We start from the raw sequence: 25,125 nt of genomic DNA on the forward strand, positions 1-25,125 counted from the left end.
CCCGCAGTCCCCCTTCTGCTCTGTTCTTTACACAGAGCCGCACTGTTGTCAGCAACAACCACCCTCCCATCGGCCTGAAGCCGCTCGGTGCCCAGGGACTGTCCCAGTAGCCCCAAACTCGGGACTGCTGACACAAAATACTCGTTTTCAATACGCTATCAGATTAACAGTTACAATCATAAAAGCTCCTGCATTTAACACTTATTAGGCATGTCATGTGAAGCCAGAGCACTTGAACTGATCAATTATAGAATTATAAACCAAATTTGTTCCTAAATAAGACCAAAAAAAAAAAAAAAAAAAAAAACATGCTCTCCTGAAGATACCAAGTAGATATAGCACTAGATATTCACCTTGGGAAACCTGTGTATACACCACGTAAGTTATCTTAAGCACAGAGAGTAAGACTTTAAAACAACATTCATTATAGAAACACCTTTTATTTTTAAATTGAGAAAGAAAAAAAATGCAGAGCTCTCCCCTTACAGCCCTAAGAAGGGATCACATTGAGATAAACTGTTGGTGCAACTTCAAGATTATCTGCTTAGCACCCTGCTTTTCACATGACCAGCTCCTCCAGAAGCAGGCTCCCCATCCTGGTGATCATGAACAGCAGTGGCTCCTTATGCATTCTCATCTTCCCTCCTAATTTTTGAGTCATTTTCTCTGTACCTACCCTAAATAATCTTCTTATTCATGCTGCTCTGCCACTGAATCAATATGATTGGCCAGAATTTTCTCCTTGGTAGATTATTTTTCATCTCTACTGAATACGTCAGCAATGCTTTTATGCTATTAGCTTCATCATTTTTCACTCACCTATACCCAAAGAACCAAAATAAATACAGCACTGTGAGAGCAACAGCAGCTCAGAGTCGCAGCTGGAAGATTAGAACACCTTCATGTCAATGGAAGAAAACACAATATTATTTTGATCAAGACAGATTAATGCAAACATAAAACTCTTCAGGACAACATTGCCAGTGTAGCTTTTTTCTGATAAGCAAATGTAACACAGTGTTCCACAGACCAGGGTATTCTCCCCAGACAGTCTCAAACGATCTCTTTCGTCATGACATAAGAAATACGGCTAATCCCACAACAATTAAGTCAAGATGCCATTCAAACTCTTGTCAAAGTTTAACAGGCTAAGTCTTCTGCACTTAAATGGGGGTATTTAAAGTATTTGCTGTTTCATGAATTATTTTCTTCTTAAATTACTGTCTTATAAGATCCAGTGTGGTCAAGTCAGACTACTTGTCTGAAAACATAGCTGCCACCCTGAAACATTTCTACTTACGTGTTTTGTTTGGCTCCTCAATACCACTCCAAAATTTACTAACCAAGCATGAGAGCATGTTGAAGTTTCCAGCACATCACTTTCATACAAAACAAAGTGAGAGATTAGTTTACAGGTAACTTTTAATGCAAGCCTTGGAAATTTGAGAAGATTCTGGTAATTTTTCCCTCCCCAGTACATCTCTGATTGCATTTATGTACATACATTCTATCTTTCTCTATACATTTGTAACATTAGTTATTGCTAGTTACCCTTCTCATTCTTCGTAAGGAACAGCACAGTTTAAAATCATGACACTTCACATTAGCCTGGCTTTCCACTTATGCAAAATTACACAATCATAAGCCTAAATGTGTTTTTTTTTTTAAATCTTCCAACAAGTCAGGATTTTCTTCTCATTTATTACAACTATTACTGTATTTGGCAGAACACACCAAAAGTGCAGGACTAACATAGGTGAGGCTCAAGTTACTGAAGAAAATTATCTTCCATCAGCTTCTCTGTTCAGTTCTTACTCATCCCAGGTATCGCCATATTTATTGACTTTAACTAGGGAAAAGAAAAAACAGCAGTTGCATATGAAATAGTTTAAATGCAAAAGTTTCTTTTTAATATAGCACTGAAAGCTCTGACAAAATGCATTATCATTCAGAGCAGCAAGTGGGCAGAAGTGTCAGTCACAGCACCGTACACAGCTAATTAAAGCTGCTTTTGAATAAATGGGGAACAGAATGAGCTTGTTACTCATTATGCTTTATTGAATTAGCATTCAGTCAAGAGGCCTACTGTGCTAAATTCCTGCCCTACAGAATCTGTAATTCCTTTGAAATAAATGCAGCATGTGGATGAAACCAAGACAATTGGAGGAAGCGGGCAAGGAACGTTACGATAAATATGCGGCTACATAATCTAGTTACGTGCACAACTGGATGGATTTGGGATAGTTAAAAAACACATTCAAACACAAACAAAATTCAGCAAGGCCTATTACGAGACTTCCCAGCCGTTATTATTTGGCAGCTTCCCTTAGCATAGGAGTGAGTCAGAGAAGGAAAAAACTGGGTATTGGTCTTAAGAGTTATTCGCACGTCTGTCACAGTGTGGAACTGAATGGGAGCAGAAAGGGAGCAGACGCTTGAAAGCGAGCTGGAAGTCCACTCTATCCCGACAGGGCAGAGTGGACCTGCACGACACAGCAGGCACGCTACGGCAGCCAGCCACCCTTTCATAAACCCAACTGCAGCTTACAACAGCAGTAAACCCAACGCTATCGCTACCCGGCTGCGGCAGAGCCGCTGGAAAGGACCACAGAGGTTCCTGTTTCAGCGAGACGGCAACATCCTCAACTCAGCGCGCTAAGGCACCTGCTTTGGGCAGCTCCACGTTGCAGGGAGGCGCAGCCAGCAGCTCCCTCCAACAGCACCCGGCTTCCCCGTGCGCCAGCGGGGCAGCTGCGCCGGCTGCACCGCCAGCGGGCGCTCCTGAAAAACCCCCTTCGCTGTGCAGGTGCCCAAACTGGTGCTGCCTCGGTGCAGAGAAGCAGGCACGAGCAGCTAGAAGTCAGGAACTGCTTAAAACTGGTTTCTGCAGTAAGTTTGGGTTAGTTCTCCCTCACATCCCAGCAAGAGAGGACAAACAGCAGCATCTCTTATTCGTTACTCAAGCTCTTCCAACAGGCAAACGAAGGGTGAGTAAAGAGGTAAAGAGTCATTATGTATGGACAGGTATGTAAAAGCTGTTATGTCCAATAGGGACAGGAAGCTAACCCAGAACTTAGCAGGCAGCATCAGCAGAATCCCCTAACTGCAAGTTTAAATACAATGTGCTTTGGAATTTTTTCATTCCATTGTTCCTTCTGTCCTAAAGAGGAAACCAAATACACCTTTGTAAGAAACAAAACAAACCCTCAACACATTATTCAATGTACTTTTGTGTTCAAAATCTGCCCAGAAACAAACACACAGGAACAAAAGAGAGAGAGAGAATGTAACAGTTGATTAGCATTTGCTATAAAAGACTTCAAATATCTAAAAATAATGAATGCCTGCTCTCATTTCATAGCTGCAAGACTTGCCATGGAATTTGGCAAGGGTTGCAGAATGAATCAGTAGAGTAAGATTTCTGTATTTGGTTTTTATGTTGCATTTCTAGGCTTTCTATTCGCGACTATTTTCTTCAAAAAGAAAACACTGTGAAAATCAGTGAAGTGTCAATTGACAGAAATCTACAAGCAAACAAACAAAATTTACAAACAAACCTGAAGCTTCAACAATTTCTGAATGTCTAATTTACTACACTTACATGATAGAAAAGAAAGTCTCCTATTCTTGAAATAACAGAATTAAACCATGCAATTGTTCATACTTTTTATTTAAAAAACATGTAGAAATGTTCAAAGACCCAGAAGATATATTCCATGTAGATGGAATAGGTTTGCATTCATAAGCAACTGTTCCCAAGTTCACCATCACTGCTTCAGACCTTTTGTGTTTTTTATACAACTGTTTATATTATTATGCCTAACATAAAATCTCATCTACTCCTGTAAGTCTTGTTGCAATTCAAGCAGACTGGGCATAAATACAAACCCCAGCGATTCAACTGACTAGTCCCATAGCATGTCAATACACTAAAAGAGCTTTCTTACTATTAAGTTTTTCCATGGATATCACACTAAATAAAACTGTTCGAGGGAATATTATTATGAATTACTATTAGGACTTATTTTTAAGCACTTTTTCAAAAAGGTAACTGAATGGCACCTTATTCTTCAGGTCATCACATTCTTAATTTGCTATGCAAAGGCTTCTTTTTTGTACTGTAAAAACAAATCTCGATATTGCTGCCAATGCTGTTTCCTTCCTTTGAGTTTTAATGGAGGATAATGAACTTCTACAAACAATGCCACTATAGAAATCCCTTAATTCCACATGAAACAATTCTTAAGAATAAATAATGCCCCTTTCAAAGCCATCAACTATATTCTATTTTGAGAGAACAATGCTATCTAAAACATACACCCCCTTCCATAGCTACAACTCTTGAGGAGAGCCCTGAGCTCAGAGATTTCTTTGTCAAAAGAGGTTGCTCAGTATATTCACAAATTAAAGATTAGGAGGTTTTTTAGAGTTTGACACCAAGCCATATGGAACTGTAATTTGCTACCAAAAGATCAAGGTTTTTGAAAAAGAGAATTAATTTGAGATATGAAACTATGAAGCACATTGCATATCAGCTACTCGTACTCATACTATACCGCTCATGCTATAACTATATATTGGCTGAAAGGTAAGTAACATCAAGCCTAAGTTATAAACTATGCTTAGCATTACAGTTAATATTTTAATTTACTATATATTCCAGTAAACCAGAATATTACCTTCTTTAGCTGGCCTTTCCTGTGAAAACTTGTTTGGAGTTTCTGCCTTTGGTGGTGACATTACCTCATATGTCTCTCTGTGTTTATTTCTTAATTCCTCATACGAGATGCCTTTTTTCTTACGACCTTCTTCTGCAATTGGAGCAGGCTCTGAAAACAAAAGATACACTAAGATAGAGGAAAGGGTATCACACACCAAAACTTGATTGTAACATCAGGTTGACAGAGCTTTTGCCACACCAATTCATTACAGCTTAATGCTAAAAAAAAAAGCTTTAAATTCTGCAACTAAAGAACAATTACGATCACTTCCATCATGTGATAAACTTGTATGTTTCTGTTCAAGTTTATAATGCAGAATCTTAGTTCTCTGTTTAAGGCTCTACCAACAGTTGGTACCTGAGATGAAGTACAACTACAGTTTTCTTGATACATTCATATCTGATACTTTAAACAACTAAAAAGAAGTTGCACAAATAAGTTTTCCTTGAAATTAAAATGCTTTCCACAGAGGAGTTAAAACAACAATTAAAAAACCACTAATCTAAAATACCTAATTCTATTAAACAGCAACTTCCTCCTTTGGGTACCATACAAGATCTGAATTGAGGATCAGGCATTTCCCCTGCCGTAGCTGAGGATAGAATTCATATGGCAGGAGGGGAACAGCTGCACGTACCACTACTTTAAAAGCAGTTTAGTTCTCAGTGAGATAATCAGCTGTTGCAGGACAGAACACAATATAAGTCCAGTTCTCAGAAGATGAAAACATTTGTTACGTTAAAAAATTTAATGTTATTGAATTAAAGTAACACACAGTTATAGCAACACCACTGGTGTAAATGAAATAAACTCTGAAAGGCTAGTAGACAAACAGTAGACTGGTTTATTGGAAGCAAGGAGGACAACCTTTTCACCTTCATTTCAAACAAAAAAAATTGATGTCAAGATGATTTTTTTTGTAGGTTTAATTTCACATTAATTTCAGGTTAAACCTTGTTAATTAATTTATAATCTTTACTTGCAATTAGAGCTACAGAAAAAAAAGAAAAATATTTAATATAGAGTTAGAACAAAAAATAATTCAGACATTTATTTGCTATGTCAATATATACAATTCTGGGAACTTTGTTTCATTCAAAACCACTATACTTGCTGGTTTGCTAGGTATGAAAACGTGTAGTTTAAAGAGATATATTTAAGAGAAAGGCAAGAACTACTACTGCTAAATATTAAGATAAACCAAACCTTGTACAGTGTAATCAGTAATTCCTGTAGGTGAAGATTCATTCAGGGAAGCACTGAACGGAACAGGTTCATAACTAGAGAGAGCTCTATCTGTTGAGCTATAATCATCTGAATAGCTAGAGGCAAGTGGAGACCCAGGTCTCTGAGAAGAAGATTCAGTAAATGCCTGAGAAGGCATGTCTGAAAATTCAGATTTCCGACTGGAACGGCTGAAAAAGAAAAAAGGAAATTACATATTAAATACAAAAATACTAAAGCTAGACATGGAACTAAAAGAATAACACTGCAATCAGTTCAGAACATATTCTTTTTAAGAATGTTAAGAACATATTCTTTTTAAGGTTTTTGTTCTATTATTTTCCAACAACATGAATTATCTTTAAAACTTTTTTGTTTAAACACTACAGAGATTTGTATAGCATCTTCCCCCAGACTCTTCCCTTCCTCCCAGAAGCTTAATTCATACCTGAAAACCTCCAGACCAAAGGACAGTATTTTACACGTCACAAGTCAAAACTGACAATCCCTTCCCCCAGGAATTCTTCACACAGACAAACAGTACAGGGTGTGTGCATGTAACCTGTAGTAGCATGAAATTTTATTTTTGAATGCCTTTTTGCAATAAGTTGCAATTCATAATCCTTCATTAAAAGTAGCTGTGACTCATCAACATCAAAACAGCAGCGGTGGGGGAGGGCAAACACCTATACTAAGGACATGAAACTATGGAAGTTTAAGTTGTTGGATTACTTTTTTCAATCAGAAACATTAATGACTTTTCCTTTGAGAAAGGTAAGATCATACAGAGAATACTACGGAAATGGATGCTCAATACTCTAAAGCAAACATTATGTGCTCGGAATGACCCTGCAAACCTCTACAGGAGAGAAGGTCTCTCTCAATTAGCCCCTAGACTGCTCTCCATATGGTGCCTCTGGAACATCTCTAGCATCTTTACTCATTTTTTTACTTAACATCTTTGCTTGGCTGTACTTTAATTGAAAAAAAAAAAAAAAAAGCGTTACTCTTTATTCTGTTCTAATGTACTCAGCAAATATACCTGAGTCAACAAAAAGGCTATTTTCTAAAACACATGCAAACTCATTTTACAAGGACTATATCACTCCTTAGCTCCCTACATATTTGCAACTGCAAACCAGAGTTACCAAAATATATCAATTAATAACTGCATAATGACCATAAAAGTGTAATGGCTTCAATTGCTGGTTTAAAAGGGTAGCATCTATGGACAACCATACATTTTAAACAAATTTGAATTTATCAGTAGAACTGAAGAAAAAAGAATTTGTTATATAGAAAATAACATATATTTTGCAGACAGAAAAGAATGAGATTAAAATTTTGTGAGTCTTAATGGTGTAGCAGATAATTGCATGTAAACACGATATCACCTAGAGCCAACCCAGGTAGTGATCACAACAGGTTTTTAATAAGAACTGGGGAGAAGGAGACAGAAATGTCCACTTCCAAATTCCCTGAGTTTATACACTAGGCATATGAAGTAGAAGTTATTAGAACTATGTTTGGTGCCATAAATATATATATATATCAAACATTCTAGTATAAAGGTGAACTTGCACATAAAACTTTCATAAGCCACAATTTATACATTAAGAATATAATCAAGTTCCACATAAATAATTTAACACATTTTAGCACACACACAGCAGGACTACTGCTCAGTACCCAGCGACTATTCCACCAGTTGGGAAACAAGGTTTTAAGACAGAGATGTTCCAAAAACCACTCCCAAGTAGAAAACATTCTGGAACAAAACAGGAAATAGTTTTCAAGAACCTGATGAGTTTCTCATATGTACAGCATAATGACATTACAGATGTAAAGAATTTAAACAAACAGCAGTAAGTTTGACCACCATGCTTCTTCCTGGGCTGATATTGTTTACTGAGCTCTTTCCTTTGATAAACACTGAAATCATTTCCACCCTCTTCCTACTGCAATCAAACAAAGCTATGGGAAAAAAATCCAGAAAGTAATGCTATTTTATTTTGGTTAACATAGTTAGAGGCTACCTCTGATGTCACGTCACAGTAAGTGAATTATACATTAAATTAAGATGTTAATTTCCTATGTGATACATTTTAAGGAGTAAAATGCTCCTTGTTTTACTCAAGAAAATAAAGATTTGTATGTAGTTGTATGTGAAGAGCTCAAAATACCTATTTTGTAACCAACCAATTGTTAAAGATGAGAGGGTTGTCTGAAAGTGGTAGATCTAGAAGAGCAGGGGGGAAGAGGGAAGATGCAGCTCTCCAGACCTTTGAAAGCTGCAAACATAGCCTTGATCTCTGCTAGAGTTTTTAGAACGTTTCATTCAAGCAGTCATTTTAAATTTAAAAGAGAAATAAAGCCTTACTTGTGCGAACTGTGTCTCTGAGCTTGCCGCAGAACATCGCCTATTGGGGAATCCTTCAGCCTCTTAAATTTCTCGCTACAGATTGGCAAGTAGGATATCTTTCCAGCCATGTATCCACACGTCCCAGCAACTTTTTAAAAAGAAGGAAACAACAAAAAGAGCAATTTTTATATGCTGCATCATAATATTCAACACAATTTTAACATAAATGCTTAAAATAAAAGTTATCTTGAACAAAGGAAAAAATCAGTTTAAAACTAAACTAAAAAAGTGCAGCAATCTTCACTGCTTCTGCTTACAAACGGTAGTAAGAACAAATGCAACAGCTGAAGAGGCTTGAAGCACTGATCTAGACATGACAGGGGCATCAGATGATCCAACTATTACTCGATGAACAAAAAAAATCTAACCATTTTCCTCCAAGATCCAGAAACAATTTACTATCATAGAAGATAAAACAGTTGAGAATAAACAAAAGCTGGAAATTGAGATAGGAATTAATTAGAATAGCCAGATTCCCAAAACGCTTTCAGTGGTGGTAAGAGAAGCCTAAATAACTTTAAGATTGGGCTCAGGATCTTCTGATGATACAATTGCTCAACTGGATTTGCTGCACTCCTGCAATCTTAAATGCTTTCAAGTTAGTAGGTGAGATATTTTGGTCTGCTAGGCAGGAGGTTAAACTAAAGTAGTTTTTTTCTGCACTCAAAACTCCTGCCGGCCATCTCTTGGCTCCTTCTTTTTTTTTTTTAGAAGGTCTGAGTACAAAAGATCCTGAAGGATTCAATAGCAATCAACAGAAGTTTTGCTGTTGACTTTCTAGAAAAAAATTACTTGATCTTTATTTCATGCGCAAGGAGTATTTTCTAAAAATATTCACATGCATTTTTAGTCAGGAAAAAAACACTTATTCTCCAAGATCTTCACCTGGTAGATTGCTTTGTGAACTAGTGTACTAATGAGACTGACACTGGAACAGTGATTCCTGTCCTAATATTTGTATTTTATAAAAGGATGTTAAAATCCATTTCCTGGAAGAGGAAAAAAACAGCAAGAAGTTTACAAGTGAGGACTGTAAGGGTATAGCTGCTTAGTAGATCCAAAAACTTGAGATACCTCAAACCGCATAAATATAAGCAGAAGGGAAAATTGCATATCCCTCACAGGATAAAGAGAAACAAAAAGCCAACAAGAATTCAAATGACATACTTAGCAAAAAAGCTTAAGCAGTGAAGGTTGCTGACCACTGGTATAAAGCACAAAGAGAAGGTCTCCTTTTCTTCCAACCAAGACATGTGCAAGCATCTCTCTGGGAGATGTTAGAAGATGTTTCAGCCCAAGCAAGCTGTAAGCAGCTATCAGCTAAATTATTGTTTCCCTTATTTCGGGAGGAATAGACAGATAACACAATTTTTCCAGGTAAGTCTAGAAAATTATTTTATCATTGCTTTCAACTTTTTCTGTATTTACAGTAAGCCTTTAAAGAAACTAATAAGAAATGGACAAGGGAGGCTGCATCTCACTACATGCTAACATGAAGCAGGATACACAGATCTCATCCTTTTGTGGCAAGAAGGGTGGAAATCCAATAGCTCAGCTGCTATTGGAGGATTGAAAGCGATGCCCTCAACAGAGTAAATCACTCAGTCTAGCTAAAGGTTCCACCAGTGCTTGCACACTATTGAGAAAAAAGTTATTAATAATTTCTACAGGCATAAGAATATCCTGGAACCTGAAAATTACCCAGGAAATGAACCACCTCCCAGATTCTTCCAGATATAACCAAGAAAAATAAAACTGACTCGGCCATGTTGTTGGACATGAGAGACCCCTCACTGGAGTTGGGCACGGGTACTATTCAGAATAAGGACATCTGTCAACGTCGAGGGACACGAGCGCCATTATCGAAGGCGGACTGCGGTAATCCACGGGTGCAGCAAAAATAGGATCAGCAATACCAGAAAAGCAAGAACTGACTCAAAAATGAGACTTTTGATCTTGTTTAACATTATGTAAGTATAAGTTATGATATTGTCTAAGCACAAGCTAGCAGCAATGCCTTGAGTTGAAGAGGCTCTTCTCTGAGAAGGGGAGGGAGAAAGGGGAGGGAAATGCACTGCTTCCTTGAAGCACTTCCCTGCAGTAGGAATGTGCAAGTAAATTATGAGACATAATTTGAACCTGTAAACTATGTTCCTGGTAATGCTTTTCAGAAAGATGCTTCAGACAGTCAGTGCATCTGACCTAAACAATATGAGGATGAAACTAGAAGTGCTTAACTCAGCTCTTTTAGCCTTCAATTTAAAACTTAGAGAACTTATGTCCCAGAAAAAAATCCAGTATTGAAATGACTCATACAGCACATGAAGTTACTACTGAAAAAAAAAAAAAAAAAACAGTTTGAGGAAAGCTCTTCTAGCGCAAAATCAAAGTCCAGATGCCCATCAGAATGCATGAAAAGGGAGGACCAGAAGCGATTGGGATTGTACTGCTTGCAACCCTGGCATCAGGAATACTCTGTCTGCTCCAACTGCCACTTGTTTTTCCCCTTGGGTTCAAAATGTAATTGTATTAAGTAGGAGGAATGTGGCCCTTAACCAGAAATGTGTAAATGTAAAAGCAATAGCAACTCTGTTATTTATTATAACGGTTTCTGTGATGATACTGTTTTACATTCCAAAAAGACAAAAAAAAAAGCACACAAAATTTATTATAAACAAAAAGCAGCCCTAGCCTCTCTCATTCATTTATCTGCTCAAACAGCACTTCCTTCAGCACAAATCATGGGATTTACCCTCTTCCCACTGAAGCAAACTGTGAAAGTAATTGGCTCTCTCTGGGCAGGTTGGCAAGATGGCAACTTCCTGTTTTACTATCATGCATTACATTGGACTGGTTAATTTATTAATCTGTTTTTGATTATACTGAATCCAAAATCCTTCACATGAAATGCAGTTTTCCGACAATTGTGTATGCACAGCATCCAGGGAAAAAAAAAAAAGGTATTAAAATAACCTGAATGGGGCAAGTAAGACACATGAATAATGACCTTCAAATTAGGAAGGGAGGGGAGGGTGTCCTCTGGAAAAGTCCTTTAGGCAGAATTCACTGCAGCTGCCATGTGCTGCTTCAATATTTTAGGAAATATCATTTAGCCTTACAAACTTTTAAACAACAGAGAGAAATTATATAAGCCCAATCAAGCAGAAATATTAAACAGATACTACTAACTTAAAATATAATCACTTTCAAAGAAAAAAAAAAGCGAATGTTTACCAATGTTTACAGATCGGGAGCTATCGAGAAAAAAAAGAAATCATCATCATTATTAGTGTTTCTTCCCTCCTACAACACAGCAGACAAGTTTTGCACAATACAGAATAATACAGAAGATATATTAAAGAAGCATTTTTCTTTACTCATTTTCAGTTATAATAAACTGAGGAGTAGCTTTAATGCCGATAGGTCACAACCTTCCTAATGAGCGTGATTTTATTTCTGACAATATTCAGTTGCACCTTAAAGCTCTATCACACAAAAATAATTAACACAAAAATGAAAGGGGAAAAAAAAAAAAAACTAAAGCAAATTCTCACACTATCTATTTATAACGTTAAATTCTTACATTATGGTGGTCAATAATATTTCAGACCTTAGAAATTTATGCAAAGCCCAGGAACAAAATCTGCTGCAAAATCTGAAGATTCTGCTGCTTCTTGATTTTGCAGAGGTTCTTGCAATATGAGATGGGTAGTTAAGATTTGGAGATAAAAAGAAGCTGCCAACTACCAGAGTTGATCCTATTAGAACGAACCAATAGCAGGAAGGTGAAATGTATTTTGTATATATCAGACCACAGAGTTCTACCATCAAGTACGGCTGCAGCAAAATAAGGATAGATGACCCCTGTAAACTAGCCAACAACTTGCACGGGAATTATATGCCAAAATCCAGACTGCAAATGCAGGATGAACTAACATAAAGCTCTTACTTACATGCAACTTTAATAAGAGAGCCAAATCTTGAATTATCTCTTAGAATACCTGAAAACGAGGAATCAAAGTAATTAGTAGTGTTATTCATAATTAGGCTGAAAGGACATTTACTCTTCATATGAACATAAAAAGTCAGTTATTTTGCATATACTGGGGTAATAGCTTACCCTCTTATACTATAAAACAATTCAGGAAAACTGATTATCTGACTTTCCCATAAAATTAGAAAAATATTAAGAATTACTAAGCACTTTAGTCATCTAACATCCTTAATCATAACACACTCAGTATATGACATACTATAGACTAATAGTTTTATAATCTCTGTGACACTGTACTTGTCAAATAGTATAAAATTACCAAGAATTTCAATTCTAGGTTAACATTTTACTCCTCCTTTACTTTCAGGAACTACAAGTCAGGTAAGCAAAAAGTCTGAATTTCCAAATTAAACAAGAGTATATTTAAACTTTACCTTTCCTAATTAAGAGACTAGTGGCAAGCATGCTCGCTGCAGCCAAAGGAAAAGCTGTGAAGAAAAAAAAAAAAGAGTAGCTTAAAAATACAATTGTCAGCCCTTTCAAAAATTCAACTAAACACAAAATTAATTATGAGAGTTGACAGGTTTTCTGAAGACCATTCGTACAAGCATGTCAATATATGTGTGTGTGTGTGTGTATGTGCATGTACAATAAACTGCCTAGGTTATGTAACATTCTCAATTCTAACTGTTGAGATCCACTACACATGATGTGGTACTGGCTGATGAACATTCCAGCCCTTAGACTTTGTGCTTCCTAAAATACAAGCACCACCAACAAATGAGATAAAGCTCTAGAGATAAGACTGCAGGTGAAGCTGACTTCCAGCTACAGCTGCTACAGCACAAAGCTAAAAAACTTCAAACCTGAGAACCACACACATTTCTTTAGGAAAGAAGACACTAAGGTAGAGCAGAGCGACTCTAAAAATTGCTGATGACCAAAAACCTTTATTTTAACTTAGGAATTTTTGAATCATTGTAAATCTAAAGATAAAAAAATACATTGCTTAAAAAATAGGTAACTTGATCACCTTTATTTATCAGTAAAATACAGAGCACGGCAGGTTTTTCTATGGTTTATGGATTAAACTGTACAAATTAGGAAGAAAAGAGGAGCATTAACAAAGTTACTGCCTGTCATAATTTGCTTAACTGCTTAAGTGACTCTCTTTATATTGAATGACTTGAGATGGCAGGAAAATATGAAAAGACAGCAGGAAGCACATGGGATGCTTCCTTCAAGCAATGGACATTATGATATCGGAAAAATTAACTTTCTTTGAATTGGAAAGATTAATTTTCTTTGAAACTATTCCTAAGACTACCGTGGCTATAGAAGATACAAAAACACTGCAGTAATGACCCTGACAGTACACTAAAGTTAACTATGTTAGACTTAAACATGTCATAATTATATTACTTTCAAAGACAGACTGAAGAGGTACATGTTACAAAAAAGCTCAATGATTTTATTAACTCTACTTATAGGAGAAAATTGAATGAAAAGCACTAGATGCTTATAGTATTTTGATGCCCACAATCTACTACAGCAAGTCCATACTTTAGGCTAAACGGTATTTTTAGAATTTCTGCAACACACAGTATTAAAATATATTTTGCAAACTAACAGGGCGGTTCTTCAACCAATTCTGCTGGCACTAAACCAGATGAGGAGCCCAGCTGCTGCATACTAAGGCAAACCTGACTGGGTATCACTTGCAGGAAAATGTAAGAGACAACCAGTCAAAACTTCTGAAATAGGAGCTGTCAATAGAAAGCCATCACAAAACAAAGGTATGCAAGAACAAATTGGTTACAACCTGAAATTTGAATAAACACACGATCACTCACAAAATTGTAATAATATTTGTAATAATACTTTAATAATAATCAAATCTGGCACAGTGACAGCTCTGAGTCACAACACCAGGCCAATAAGGGCTAAAGGTGTCATGGCATCCTTGCAGGGAAAGTTTAAGTGGTATGTAGGTAATACAGCAGGTGCAAAACCATGAAACAAAGACAGGAGACCTAAAAAGCGGTGAAGGGTCTTAGGCTCCATCAGTGAGATAACACTACATGGAAAGAACAAGACAGCACCAGCTGCTGGAGGGGAGGAAAAAAAAAAACACTACTCTTATTGAGGCTCTCAAAATGAAATTCTAGCAAAATTACTGCAAAAAATAATTTCAGGTTTCTAAGCAAGAACACCTTTATGGTGTTCTTGGCCACGAGGAACACTACTGCAAGTTTCCATGATGGCCAAGACTTCACAGCAAAACATGTACAGAAAAATAAACAACTCTCTCCTTGTCCTCCAGGAGATCACAGTTAAACCATGACTAATTGCAGCCTAACTGCTAATGATCTTGATTCTCCTCACTTCAGAAAATAAGAGAAAAAAGGTTAGACTTTGGCAAACAAGTTAAAGGCTTCCACGTATTCCAGAATAAAAGTGGCAGAGAACACCAAAGCTGGAAAGGTCAAAGCTAAAACAGATACTGGCCAGCTTTGAATTGCTAGTTCAGAATCACAATGCATTAGAAGTTGCCTCATAAATTACTGTTTGCCAGTAGAAATCAGAGGCCCCATGTGCTAAATTTAGCACGAAACCTGCTAAATTCTTCATTTGTCCCAGTTTCTGCTAACCTACCTATCAGCATCAGAAATAATCTAGAATGTGAGAGGGAAAAAAAAAATCTTACAGCAGACAGCAATCACATCATGCTTCAGATCCTGCAAACATTTAATACAGACAGATTTAACACAGATCAGTGTGTGGGATATACCTTTAGTTCCATAATAAACTGTGCTGATGTAATGACCTCGGCTTTCTTTGGCCCCTTAGAAAACAACAAAAACTGTGGGCAGAAGAAAGGCAAAATAAGTCTGTGTGCAAACTGATCTTACCTCTATACCGGGAACTCTCTTCGCTACATTCCTTGAGGAGCCGCCTTTCCTCCTCGGTTGGCACATAAGGCTTAGGTACTGAGCTCTTTTAGCAGGAAAATCGACCAAGAAACGATAAACAAAAAAGGGAAAGTTTGAGGGGATTCTTCAGTAACACACTTAGAACCTCTACACATCACTGGGCCTTAAGAGCCATATGGCTGCATTTAAGGAAAGCCTTTTTGCCTATATAGATATAAATCACATGAATCACACTGGCTCGAAAAAAGGGCATTGGACTATTGTTTTTTTCCCAGCTACACAAGGGGAAGGGGGGGCCCGAGCAAGCGCGAATTCCACCCCCGTCGTCTCCCCTCCCCGCCCCGGCGGCCCCTCACGGCCCCGACGACGGCCTCGGGCACGGGCCGCGCGGCCCGGGCAGGCCCCGCGGGCACCGGCCGCCGCCGGGCGGCCTTGGGGCTCCCGCGCGGCAGCAGCGCGGGCAGGTGCCGGTACCTCGGCCTGCTCGCCCACGTCGCCGCCGCCGGGACCCTGCCCGGCCTCCATGGCGGCGGAACCGGCACCGCAGCCGAGACCGGGCCCGCGCTGCCGGAACCGCCCGCGCCACCTTGGCCGCCGACCCGGAAGGGGAGGCGCGGGGCCGCCCGGCGGCGCGGGGGGACGGCGGCCGCGCGGGGAGCGCGTCCCGCCCGCCCGGCCGCAGCGATGGCTCTGCCGGCCCCGGCCCGGGCAGCCCCTCGCGGGGCGCTAACGTGCGGGCTCGGGGGCGGGTTCCTGGCGGCGGCGCCGCGTCGTCGGGAGGGTGTCGCGAGGCCCTGCCGGGCTGTGGAGAGCTGAGGAAAAGGGTTTATTTCTCTCTGGCCCGGCGTGAGCGCTAGGCCCGCTGCCCATAAACAGCCTCAAGTCAAAGTGCATTGCCGGGGTGACTGAGGAGAAAGAATCCTTTGCCCAGGGGCAAATCTTAGAAGAGTTTATTTAAGAGCAAGTGAGGCCCTGCGTGAACTGGATATGATGGGATTTGGTGCCTAGGAGGGTGTTGGAGCTTGGAGGGGGCTCCGTGCCCGGCCCCGGCTGGTGCCGTTAGGCTGGCACCACTGGCAGAGGGCTACGGTTTGTCAGGAAAGTCTGCGGAAGGAAGATGTTTTTGGCAGTGTGCTGCTTGCTGCAAAGCTTCCAGTAAACATCCAGCGCTGCTGCCTGCGTGGAGCATTCCCGGGGCTGCCTCGACTTGCCTGGAATGCAGCACTCCCTCCTGCCGTGACCGGCTCCTTTCCCTGCTGCCGTCAGAGCCAGAGGCTCACGCGGCTGCTGGAAATGTAAGGCTGTAGGGGCGGAAGGTGCCGGAAAGTGGAGGAAAATGTGCCTGTGCAATGGGCACCGTGAGCGCATGAGGAATCTAGGAGCAAGGAGCGCGCGTAAAGGATGCGGAAAGGGCTGCCTGGATGGTTGGGGTCCCCAACAAGGAACCGTAGAGATGTGTTTCTGCGTATTGGAGCCTTGAAATGAGCAGGGAGGATAGAATCAGAAACACTTTTAGGATTGAGGTTTCCTGTGTTTCATCGTATGATTAAAAGAATACATTTCTAGTTTGCATGAGATCAATCTGTCTTACAACAAAGATGACTTCCAATCTCTGCCTTTCACCTGGACCTACCTTAATGAAGCACTCTCCAATGTCTGGACATCAGTTACGCACCTTTTTAATAAAAAAATGAGGATATTGGCCTCATAACTAAGCAGTTATTCATGTGACTATAGCACACATTTAAGCCAGTTTACATCATGCTGCTGTCCAGTTGTCTTTCAGTACATTCTAGGTCAAGATACACAACTTTCTTTTTTATTTTTATTTTTAAAGAGTTTTGTACAGGAGGACATTTTTATGAACTCTGCTCATTTCCTAACCCTGGAGTTTCAATAAAGAAGAAACAGATACCAGCAGATTTCTTTATTAAACAAAGCAGAAGAGATTCCCTTATTAAAGAAAGAAATTATCCTGAGTGGTTGTTTTGCCTCTTCGCTACTGTAAAATTAATAATTATGTATTCATTTTTCCTACCTCACTACTCCCCTAATCCTTTAGACTTGTGATAGGGAAAACAATTAAAAACATACAAAAAATGGGTGAGTTCACCTCCCTTTTAAAACTCTTACCTAGTATATTCTGCTTATGAGATACTTAAAGGTACTCAAGGCTTCATATATTCACCATGAATATTTCTGTGTAAGGACTGTAGTTGCAGGACCTTATTTAGCATGGATTATAATGTCTTTTACACTTCATTCTGTCTTCAAGTCTTCTTGAAGTTCATACACAGAAATTAATTTTAACAAGAAGTGCTTCTCAACACCTTGTCTACCACTTCTTTAATACTCCCTTCATGTTTTTGCAACTGTTCAGGACTTAAATTGGTCATGGCAGTGACCATACATTAAATACACATACATTAAATAAAATCTTGTCCTTGGACAAACCTTAAGGCTGGCTTTAATTCTTTTGTATAAATTCCTTTTAATTCCTTTGTACAAATATGATTTCATGTTATATATTTTCTATCTCCCTATCTTTTGCTTTCATAGTAATTCCAGGTGCCGTTATCCAATATGGAATTTCTTCTTAAAAATCTATGGCCTAGAATAATATTTTAGTGATGACAGGGTAGCATCACAGGATTTTCAAGCTGTTTGTTTTCATGATATATAAAATGACAGTTTTACCCTGCCATATATAAAGTGACAGTCTAGCAACCTGTTTTCTAATTGCTATTCTGTGTGTTTGTTTTTAAACATATACAATAATTTACTAAACTCATAGATTCTTTGTGAAGAGGAATAATCAACATTTATGTGTTTTTTTTTTTTTTTGCAATACCTCAGGACTCCAAAAAATAATTTGAGATGTCTCACAGCTTACTTCTCTGTGATTCTAAACTCTGTGATTCTAAACTTTGCTGAGCTCCGAACTAGAAATGACTGCAAACTCATTAGCAACTTTTGACATATTTTGGTGCAACAGATTGCCTAAAATTCTGCAACACATCAGTAACAATGAACGTTCTGCCCTGGTGCCTGTCCCTTCAGCAGGTAACACGAGTTGTGACAGAATTCACCACGCTTGCAGTTCCACAGGAAAGAGTTAACCTGAAATATTCCTCCAGCTCCAGGATTTCACTGTGCTGCCTTCCTGTTCCTACCAGTTTCTGCAAGTCCGTGCTCGTGTTTATCTCCGGGACACGTGAGCATCCATAACGGCGCAGGAAGGACCTTCCGCCCCGGCTCATTAAACCGGAGGCGAGGGACAGAGCTCTGGGCGTCTCCTAGCAGCTGTGACTGTTTTTTTTTTTTTTTTTTTTTTTTTTTTTTTTTTCCCTCCTGCTACTTTACGACGGATTTTGTTTTTCTTCCAGCCCTGCCAGGCTCGTGGCCCTCGGGCAGAAGGCGCAGTCGCTGCTAGGCAGCGTTCACGCAGACACGGCCTTCGTTTTTATCGTTACCTGGAGCTTTTATAAACACTTGGCAGCCACCCGTCCGCCACGATGCCCACCGGGCTATCCCGGTGGCTGCCGCTTGTTCCCTCCTTATCCCGCCTTTCCCTCCCCTGCGCGCTCCCGGGAAGCTGCGCGCGCTCCCGCGCCTTAAAGGCGCAGGCGCCTCCTCGCCCGGCCCGCGGCACGTTCCACGTGATTGGCTTCCGCGCGGGCCTATCAGCGCTGCGGGAAAGCAGGCAGTGCGGCCAATGGCGGGGCTCGCGGCCCTCCCTCGCGCTCTCATTGGCGAGAGTGAGGGGCGGTGCCATGGGCGGGGCGGCCTCTCGGAGCCAACGGCGGGGCGGGCGCGCGTGAGTGCCGCGGCGCTGCGCCAGTGAGCGGCCGCCAATGCTGGGGGGCGCGAGCCAATGGGGAGGCGGCGGGGGCGGGCGCAGCGAGCCGCGCCGCCGGGGTGTCGGCGGGCAGAGGCGCGGGCGGGATAAAGGCGGCGGCGGCAGCGGTGGCGCGGGATGCGCGCGGCGTCCTGACTGCGCAGCGCTCCGAGCCGCGCCCGCGGCGGCAGCGCCGGGGCAGAGCGGAGAGCCGGCGGCAGGGCTGCTTCCGTGGGAGAGGTAACAGGCAGCGGAGGCGGCAGCCGGGAGGGGGGTGGGGGCTGCTCTAACGGTCGCACTGGCCGCACTAATGGACGTAACGGCCATGGCGGCCGCTTTGTTTACAGCACGCGGTGGGGGAGGGGAGGGCAGGTGCGGGCTTGCGGTGCCGCCCCTGGGCCGGGCCCACCCGCTCCTCCGCCCCGCGCCCCGCTCCCCCGGCGGGCGCGGCCCCCTCGCGGAAGCCGCTGCCGGGCTCCTCCCTCGCCGCCCGTGGCCGCCCGCCCGGGGCGGCGAGGCGGGGAGCGGAGCGGGCTTTGTTCGTGGCTCCGCCCCCGCGCGGGCCCCGCGCGCGGCGGCTCCGCGGGCTGCGCGGCCGCTCCTGATGCAATCGCTGTCACGGCGCGCGCGGCGGGGCCTCCGCCGCAGCCCGCGGGAGCCGCGAGGCCTCGCCCGGTGCTGGGGGCCTCGTCAGCTGCCTCTTCCGCGAGCGCGTCCCGGTGTGCGGCGCTCCGGGAGACGCTACGTCCAGCCTCCCCAGGCGTGTGCATCCCCATGCACGTGTGTGTGTGTGTGCTGTGTGCCATATAGCCAGACGTGTGCATCCCCATGCACATGTATGTGTGTGTGGGCCATGTCTGCTATGTAGCCAGGTGTGTGCATCCCCATGCACAGGTATGTGTGTTTAGCCAGGTGTGTGCATCCCCATGCACAGATACGTGTGTGCATCCCCATGCACAGGTGTGTGTGCTGTGTAGCCAGGTGTGTGCATCCCCATGCACGTGTGTGCCATGTGTGCGTGGGTACCCAGGTGTATAGCTAGGTGCGTGCATCCCCATGCACAGGTATGTGTGTGCACCGTGTGTGCTATGTTGCACTTCAGTAAAGAAACTGCTTTGCAGTGGTGCTAACGCTGAACTGGGTACTTTACTTCATGCCAGTCACTTTTGCAGTCTCTCATAGGTGCTACTAAAAGGACCATGAATATTCTAGGTGACTTATTACTTCCCCACTCAACTTGCTAGCATTTATCTTCTATTTTGGGAGCTTCTTTGATAAGCTTATTGACTGTAATGGCTTTCAGCTGCTTGGGAAACAACTCAGTTTGTTTCTTATCTGAAAGTTGCTGGTCCAGCAAGCAAAGCAAAAGCATCAGAGGAAAAGATAGCTTACTAAATGTAAGCTGAGCAAAGAGTGAAATTAGCTGTTGTTATTTAAGAAGTGCTTCCTCAATATGCTGTTTCCTCGGTTTTCTGCCTTGATGCGATTGTTTCTGTGCTATTCCTGTAGTACTGAGGATATGCCCTGACACCTTCAGAGTCTGTGGAAGATGAAGCAGCTCTGGAAGACCACACACAGCTTCTTATCTTGTGACACTATCGCAGGAAGGAAGCAAACCACTTGGTAAAAATTGCATTTCAGGCTTAGTAAGTGAAGCTCTTCAAGATGAGAACGAGGTTTCCTTTTGTCAGAAGCTTCCTGTATCTGTGGCTTATGGAGGCTGGTAGTTAATGATATTTGATGGCTCTTGCTTTCAGTGGACTACCTTGGCAAGTTGCTACTATGAAGGGCTTCCTTGTTCTTCTTCCAAAACAGATTTGGTTGAAGTCTGTACTGACTTCTGTCTGGAAGTGGTTTTCTCAGTTATGTTGCTTTGGGATGTTGCAGAAAACTGTTTCTGGGCTTAGTTTTCTTGGAAACATTGTTTAATTTTATGTTATGTTACTCCTACACTGAAATGAAATATTAAGCTGGTTTTATCAGCAATTTCTGATTGTGTGGTTTTACCAAGGTGAACCAAAGCAGTGGTAGCTGATTATTCATGTAGCAGAGTGTCTTTGGGAAGTTTGAGGGTTGTAGGTCTGTCAGGCAAAGCTTGAAATTGTTTTGCCCCAATGTTTCATGTTCTTGTGTTAGCAGGATCCCACTGGAAAGTGCTAGGCCTAAATCACTGAGAGTGGCTCTCCAGTGTGAGTGTATTTGCATGTTGTGGCTTTTTTATTATTTTATTTTTAAAATTTTATTTCTACAGTATGTTTTTCATCTTTTGGGGTGGAATTAATTGGGAAGCTAAAAGCTTTTGCTAATTCAATTGGTGATACACTGTCTGCAGTTATTCCTTCTAAGAATTTAGGAGTATAATTAACTGCTTGTTCTTCCTCCTGTTCCTCTTCTTTCTCCCTGGCTCCCCGCACCTCCCCTCCAAAAAAGGTGTGTGTTTGTGTTAATTATTTTTTATATCAATGAAAAGAACTTGGAAAATGGAATGTTCAATATTAGGAGATAGGTATTTCAGGGAATTCTTATTTTATTTATAGTTGTGTATCTTGGCCTCTTTGTTTAGTCACAGCTACTTCATTGGACTAAGTGATTTTTGTCCTTCTCTAGATTGCTCAGGAGGCATGCAGGCAAGCTTCACACTTGGGTGAGCTGGTGTAATGCAGATCACGGGTATAAGGTGCTTCCTCTGGCTTAGAAACCCCCCAGCTTTTATCAATTTTTCTCTGTTTGATACCCAGTCTAACAGAAAGCATAGGTGTAGTGCTCAAGTAATACTGTGAGAGCAAAGTAGGCACGTGGGCACATGAGTTTTGTTACTTGCTGAGGTAAATAAGGTTAATGGTCTATGCTTTGAGACTGCCTGGCTGTAGTTTGGGGCCTCTTAGGGAAGGAAATGCCAGATAGCTGAGCCCCTGGTGACAGAGCAACTGACCCACTGCCCAGCCTCACTGTGGTTTACTTCCCTGTGTCCTTCTGCATGCTTATGCTCAGGCAATTTTACGATCCTTTGGTTTCTGTATCTAGAATAATCCTCCCAGGTATTATGAGACAGAGAACAGTAGTTGCAACATCTGGAATCTTGGGGCTTCCTTACTCTTCTCCAGTCTCACTCCAGAGTCCAGTGAACATAAATCTTAGACTTATTCACCTCGGATTGCTTCTATCTCTTTTAATAAAATTAGTTGTTCTCCTTTTAGTATTTAGTGTGATGATTTGTTGTGTTTGACCCTTAATTGTTTGTGTTACAGCATCTTAAAAGATATAACTATATAGTTTCTATATTATCCTTCCCTTCCCATCCCCAAATCTACTATAATCCCTAATTCCCCATGGCATGACCATTTCTTGGAAGAATGGCAGCATCTGCTTTGAGATACTGGAGTCTTCTTATCAAAAAGGAGTAAAATCACCTAGACTAGTTGAACAACAACATGTGGCTTTGGTTTTGAAAGGCTGTTTATATTTATCCCTGTTCTCTTAGAAAAGATTTTATTTTTTTCCCAGGCAAAAATGGAAGATGAGCAACTACTTAAGAATGGATTTTAATTAAGTTTGGGGTTTGATTAAATGTCTAAATATTTGGTCTGCTATAGTGGCCTAGTGCCCAGAAGCTTTTAGTGTAAGTTTCTGGGTTTTAGTGACTTGTTCTTTGCATGAGTATTTTTGTCCTGGTCAATGCCAGCAGTGTAAGTTGCAGCAAGTGTTGCTAGATAAATTTAATCTCCTGAGCAGAATTTGCAGGCATCTTTGCTGCCGGACTCCTCCTTTCCACATTCCAGAGCCTTGGCAGCTAGATCTGTAAGAATGCAAATGAACTATACTTTTTTTTTTTTTTTTCCCCCTCCCCCACTCTCCTTAGAGTTGGGACTAGACTTTTAAATTTGAAATAGTTATGTTGCAGCAGGAGACTTCTTGGAGCTTTTGACACGCACATTCTAGCGGTGCTGCTGGGAGTCTTCACTGCAGAGTCAGTACAGAGACCTGTGTGCTTATTTCCTCCTCCCATTATGGAAATGGAAAAGGACTTCTGACTCAGCATGCACTTCTCACTACATGAAAAGTATGAAGTCTGTTTTTATTTATTTTTTATGTGTCTTGTATGAGATGACAGAATACACAAAGGTTGTTTTGTTACCTTACCACTGGAAGACTGCTTTAGACTGAAACTATTCTGCTTCTTAGGAGTCTTTGTAATCTTCGCATTGTATGTTCATAGCAGTTTGTGTCACTTGATATCACCAACATTATTCTTCATTTTAAATAATGATTTTTTTTCTAGCGTTAGGTTTGCTTATCCTCAACATTTCTAGAGAACATGGATTTTACCTTACTAAACCAGATTCCCTTAGATGAGATTTCTATTTACGTGGTTGTCCTAGAGCGGTATCTTTGTCTTTTTTCTTCCATGGGCTAGTCTTTTTAGCATGTATGGCCAGAATTGCATCAAACAATTCCAGAGATGGTGCCAGTGGTGTGCTAATACTTTTAATGGAAGTGTTTCCAGAGGAATTATCCTAAGCTGTTTTGTTTCCTTCAGTTCTGTCAGAGTTTCTCAGGTCTGTCCTCATAAGCTGTAACTTACAACACACTTGAGCAGCATTTTGTTATATCTAGTTAAATGGAACCAAGAGATACAGATCAAATACGACATGATTTGCTGAGTACAGCCTCAGTGTCACCAGCCCTTGGGCCTGCCAAAGCTTAGATTATGGGGGCAGAGATGTTAGTGATATTCATACAGGAAGTATTTGAGAAGCTGAAGGATTCTTCTGGCAGTTTGTGAACAAGCAGGGGAGCAAAATGGAAAGGAAGATCAAGATACCATTTTTTAGAGACTAGACAATGTTTAAAAAAATCCTTGTGTGAATGCTGCAATATTCAGTCCCTCATGTATAGTCTTTCCTGGGAGAGTTACTGCTGAGTGTATGCGTCTTTGCCACTGTTTTTGTAGTAAGCAATGATTCTGGGAAGTCCTATTGAGCTAACCTTGTTTGGAGTAATGGAATATGATGTTGGAGATGTTTATAAAATAAGGGCTGAGGCGGGTGATGAGAACTACAAATACAGATGGCTTGTGTATTTGATCCAGAATATAGGGCCCTAGTGATACTAGGGGGCAGATTGTTGATGAACCTCAAAACAGAATAAAAGGAGCTTGATTTTTATTAAAAATGGTGTGGGAATATTTTTATAACATAAGACGAGAGAAAGCTGAGACAAAATGCGGTCTCAAACTCTTATTTGGAGTTGATACTATAGATTATAACATTACTGGAGAAATGAAATTGAAACTTTGCAAAATGAAGTGTGCTGGTAAATACTATGCCTTAAAGCAGCCTTGTGGTTAACAGTAGCCCTGTGCAGAGACACTCACCAGACCTACTTTTTCTTCAAGAAGTTAACCATGAAAGATAGGTTGAAGTGTTCCCATGTATTTTTATCTGTCTTGCGTAAGAATAGTCCTTATCAACACCCCTTCTGATTTTTTGTGCTAAATCAAGAACTGTTACGATTATGGCAGCTGAGCGTATTAAGATCCTGCGCATTCTGTCCAACCTCAAGCTGGTCTAATCTTGTGCCAGTGCTGATGAGGTGAATAGCGCTTTAAAACAAAAGTGGTGAGACTTCTGCCTCTGTAGCTGTGTTCCAAAAAGCCTGAACTGCAGTTCTGTGCACCGTGACTGCTGTGTCTCAGGTAGGGGATGATGAGCTGCTCCTGAGATGGCTGGTGCTGTTGCAGTGACTCTCAGAACTCCTAATGCTCCTCCCTTAAAGAGAAGTTGGGAATGAGGTGTGGGGCCTGGGAGAAGTGGCCCTAAGGTGGATCTTCCTGACATCTTTTCCCTGGTATTGCAACTCTCCTGCTCCACTTAGTGGAATACACAGAGATCCTCCTGTCCTTCCATCTGTTCTTGCAGTTTCTGTGTCCCTAGACCCCCATGCTGATGATCCATTCATACCAGGTGGTCCTAAACACAAGATGAATGGAATTC

At 41.2% G+C, this 25,125-nt stretch overlaps 1 protein-coding gene across 1 annotated transcript; it reads right to left on the minus strand.

The window, feature by feature from the left end:
- Positions 1–1,445: 1,445 nt before the first annotated feature.
- On the minus strand, positions 1,446–15,837 carry LOC104576718 (OCIA domain-containing protein 1). The gene is made up of 8 exons (XM_088524716.1): positions 15,769–15,837; positions 15,274–15,358; positions 12,796–12,849; positions 12,321–12,368; positions 8,326–8,455; positions 5,928–6,136; positions 4,680–4,829; positions 1,446–1,849 (listed from the first exon to the last, which is right to left on the minus strand). Exons 1-8 carry the CDS (start codon positions 15,817–15,819, stop codon positions 1,812–1,814), a joined length of 765 nt encoding a protein of 254 aa, XP_088380842.1. The 5' UTR covers positions 15,820–15,837; the 3' UTR covers positions 1,446–1,811.
- Between the last annotated feature and the right edge of the window lie 9,288 nt (positions 15,838–25,125).

This window comes from Tinamus guttatus, unplaced genomic scaffold, assembly GCF_059628265.1.
Source record: "Tinamus guttatus ecotype Peru unplaced genomic scaffold, ASM5962826v1 Tinamus_guttatus_pri_ptg000213l, whole genome shotgun sequence".
Taxonomy (NCBI): Eukaryota; Metazoa; Chordata; class Aves; order Tinamiformes; family Tinamidae; genus Tinamus; species Tinamus guttatus.

What these genes read in the sequence shown, in the direction of transcription:
- LOC104576718 (XM_088524716.1), bottom strand. Translation starts at nt 15,819, where the DNA reads ATGGAGGCCGGGCAGGGTCCCGGCGGCGGCGACGTGGGCGAGCAGGCC. An exon ending in ACGTGGGCGAGCAGGCCGAG is followed by an intron (nt 15,359 to 15,768) that starts GTACCGGCACCT and finishes TCCTGCTAAAAG; the next exon opens with AGCTCAGTACCTAAGCCTTA. An exon ending in TAGTCTCTTAATTAGGAAAG is followed by an intron (nt 12,369 to 12,795) that starts GTAAAGTTTAAA and finishes CCTCGTTTTCAG; the next exon opens with GTATTCTAAGAGATAATTCA.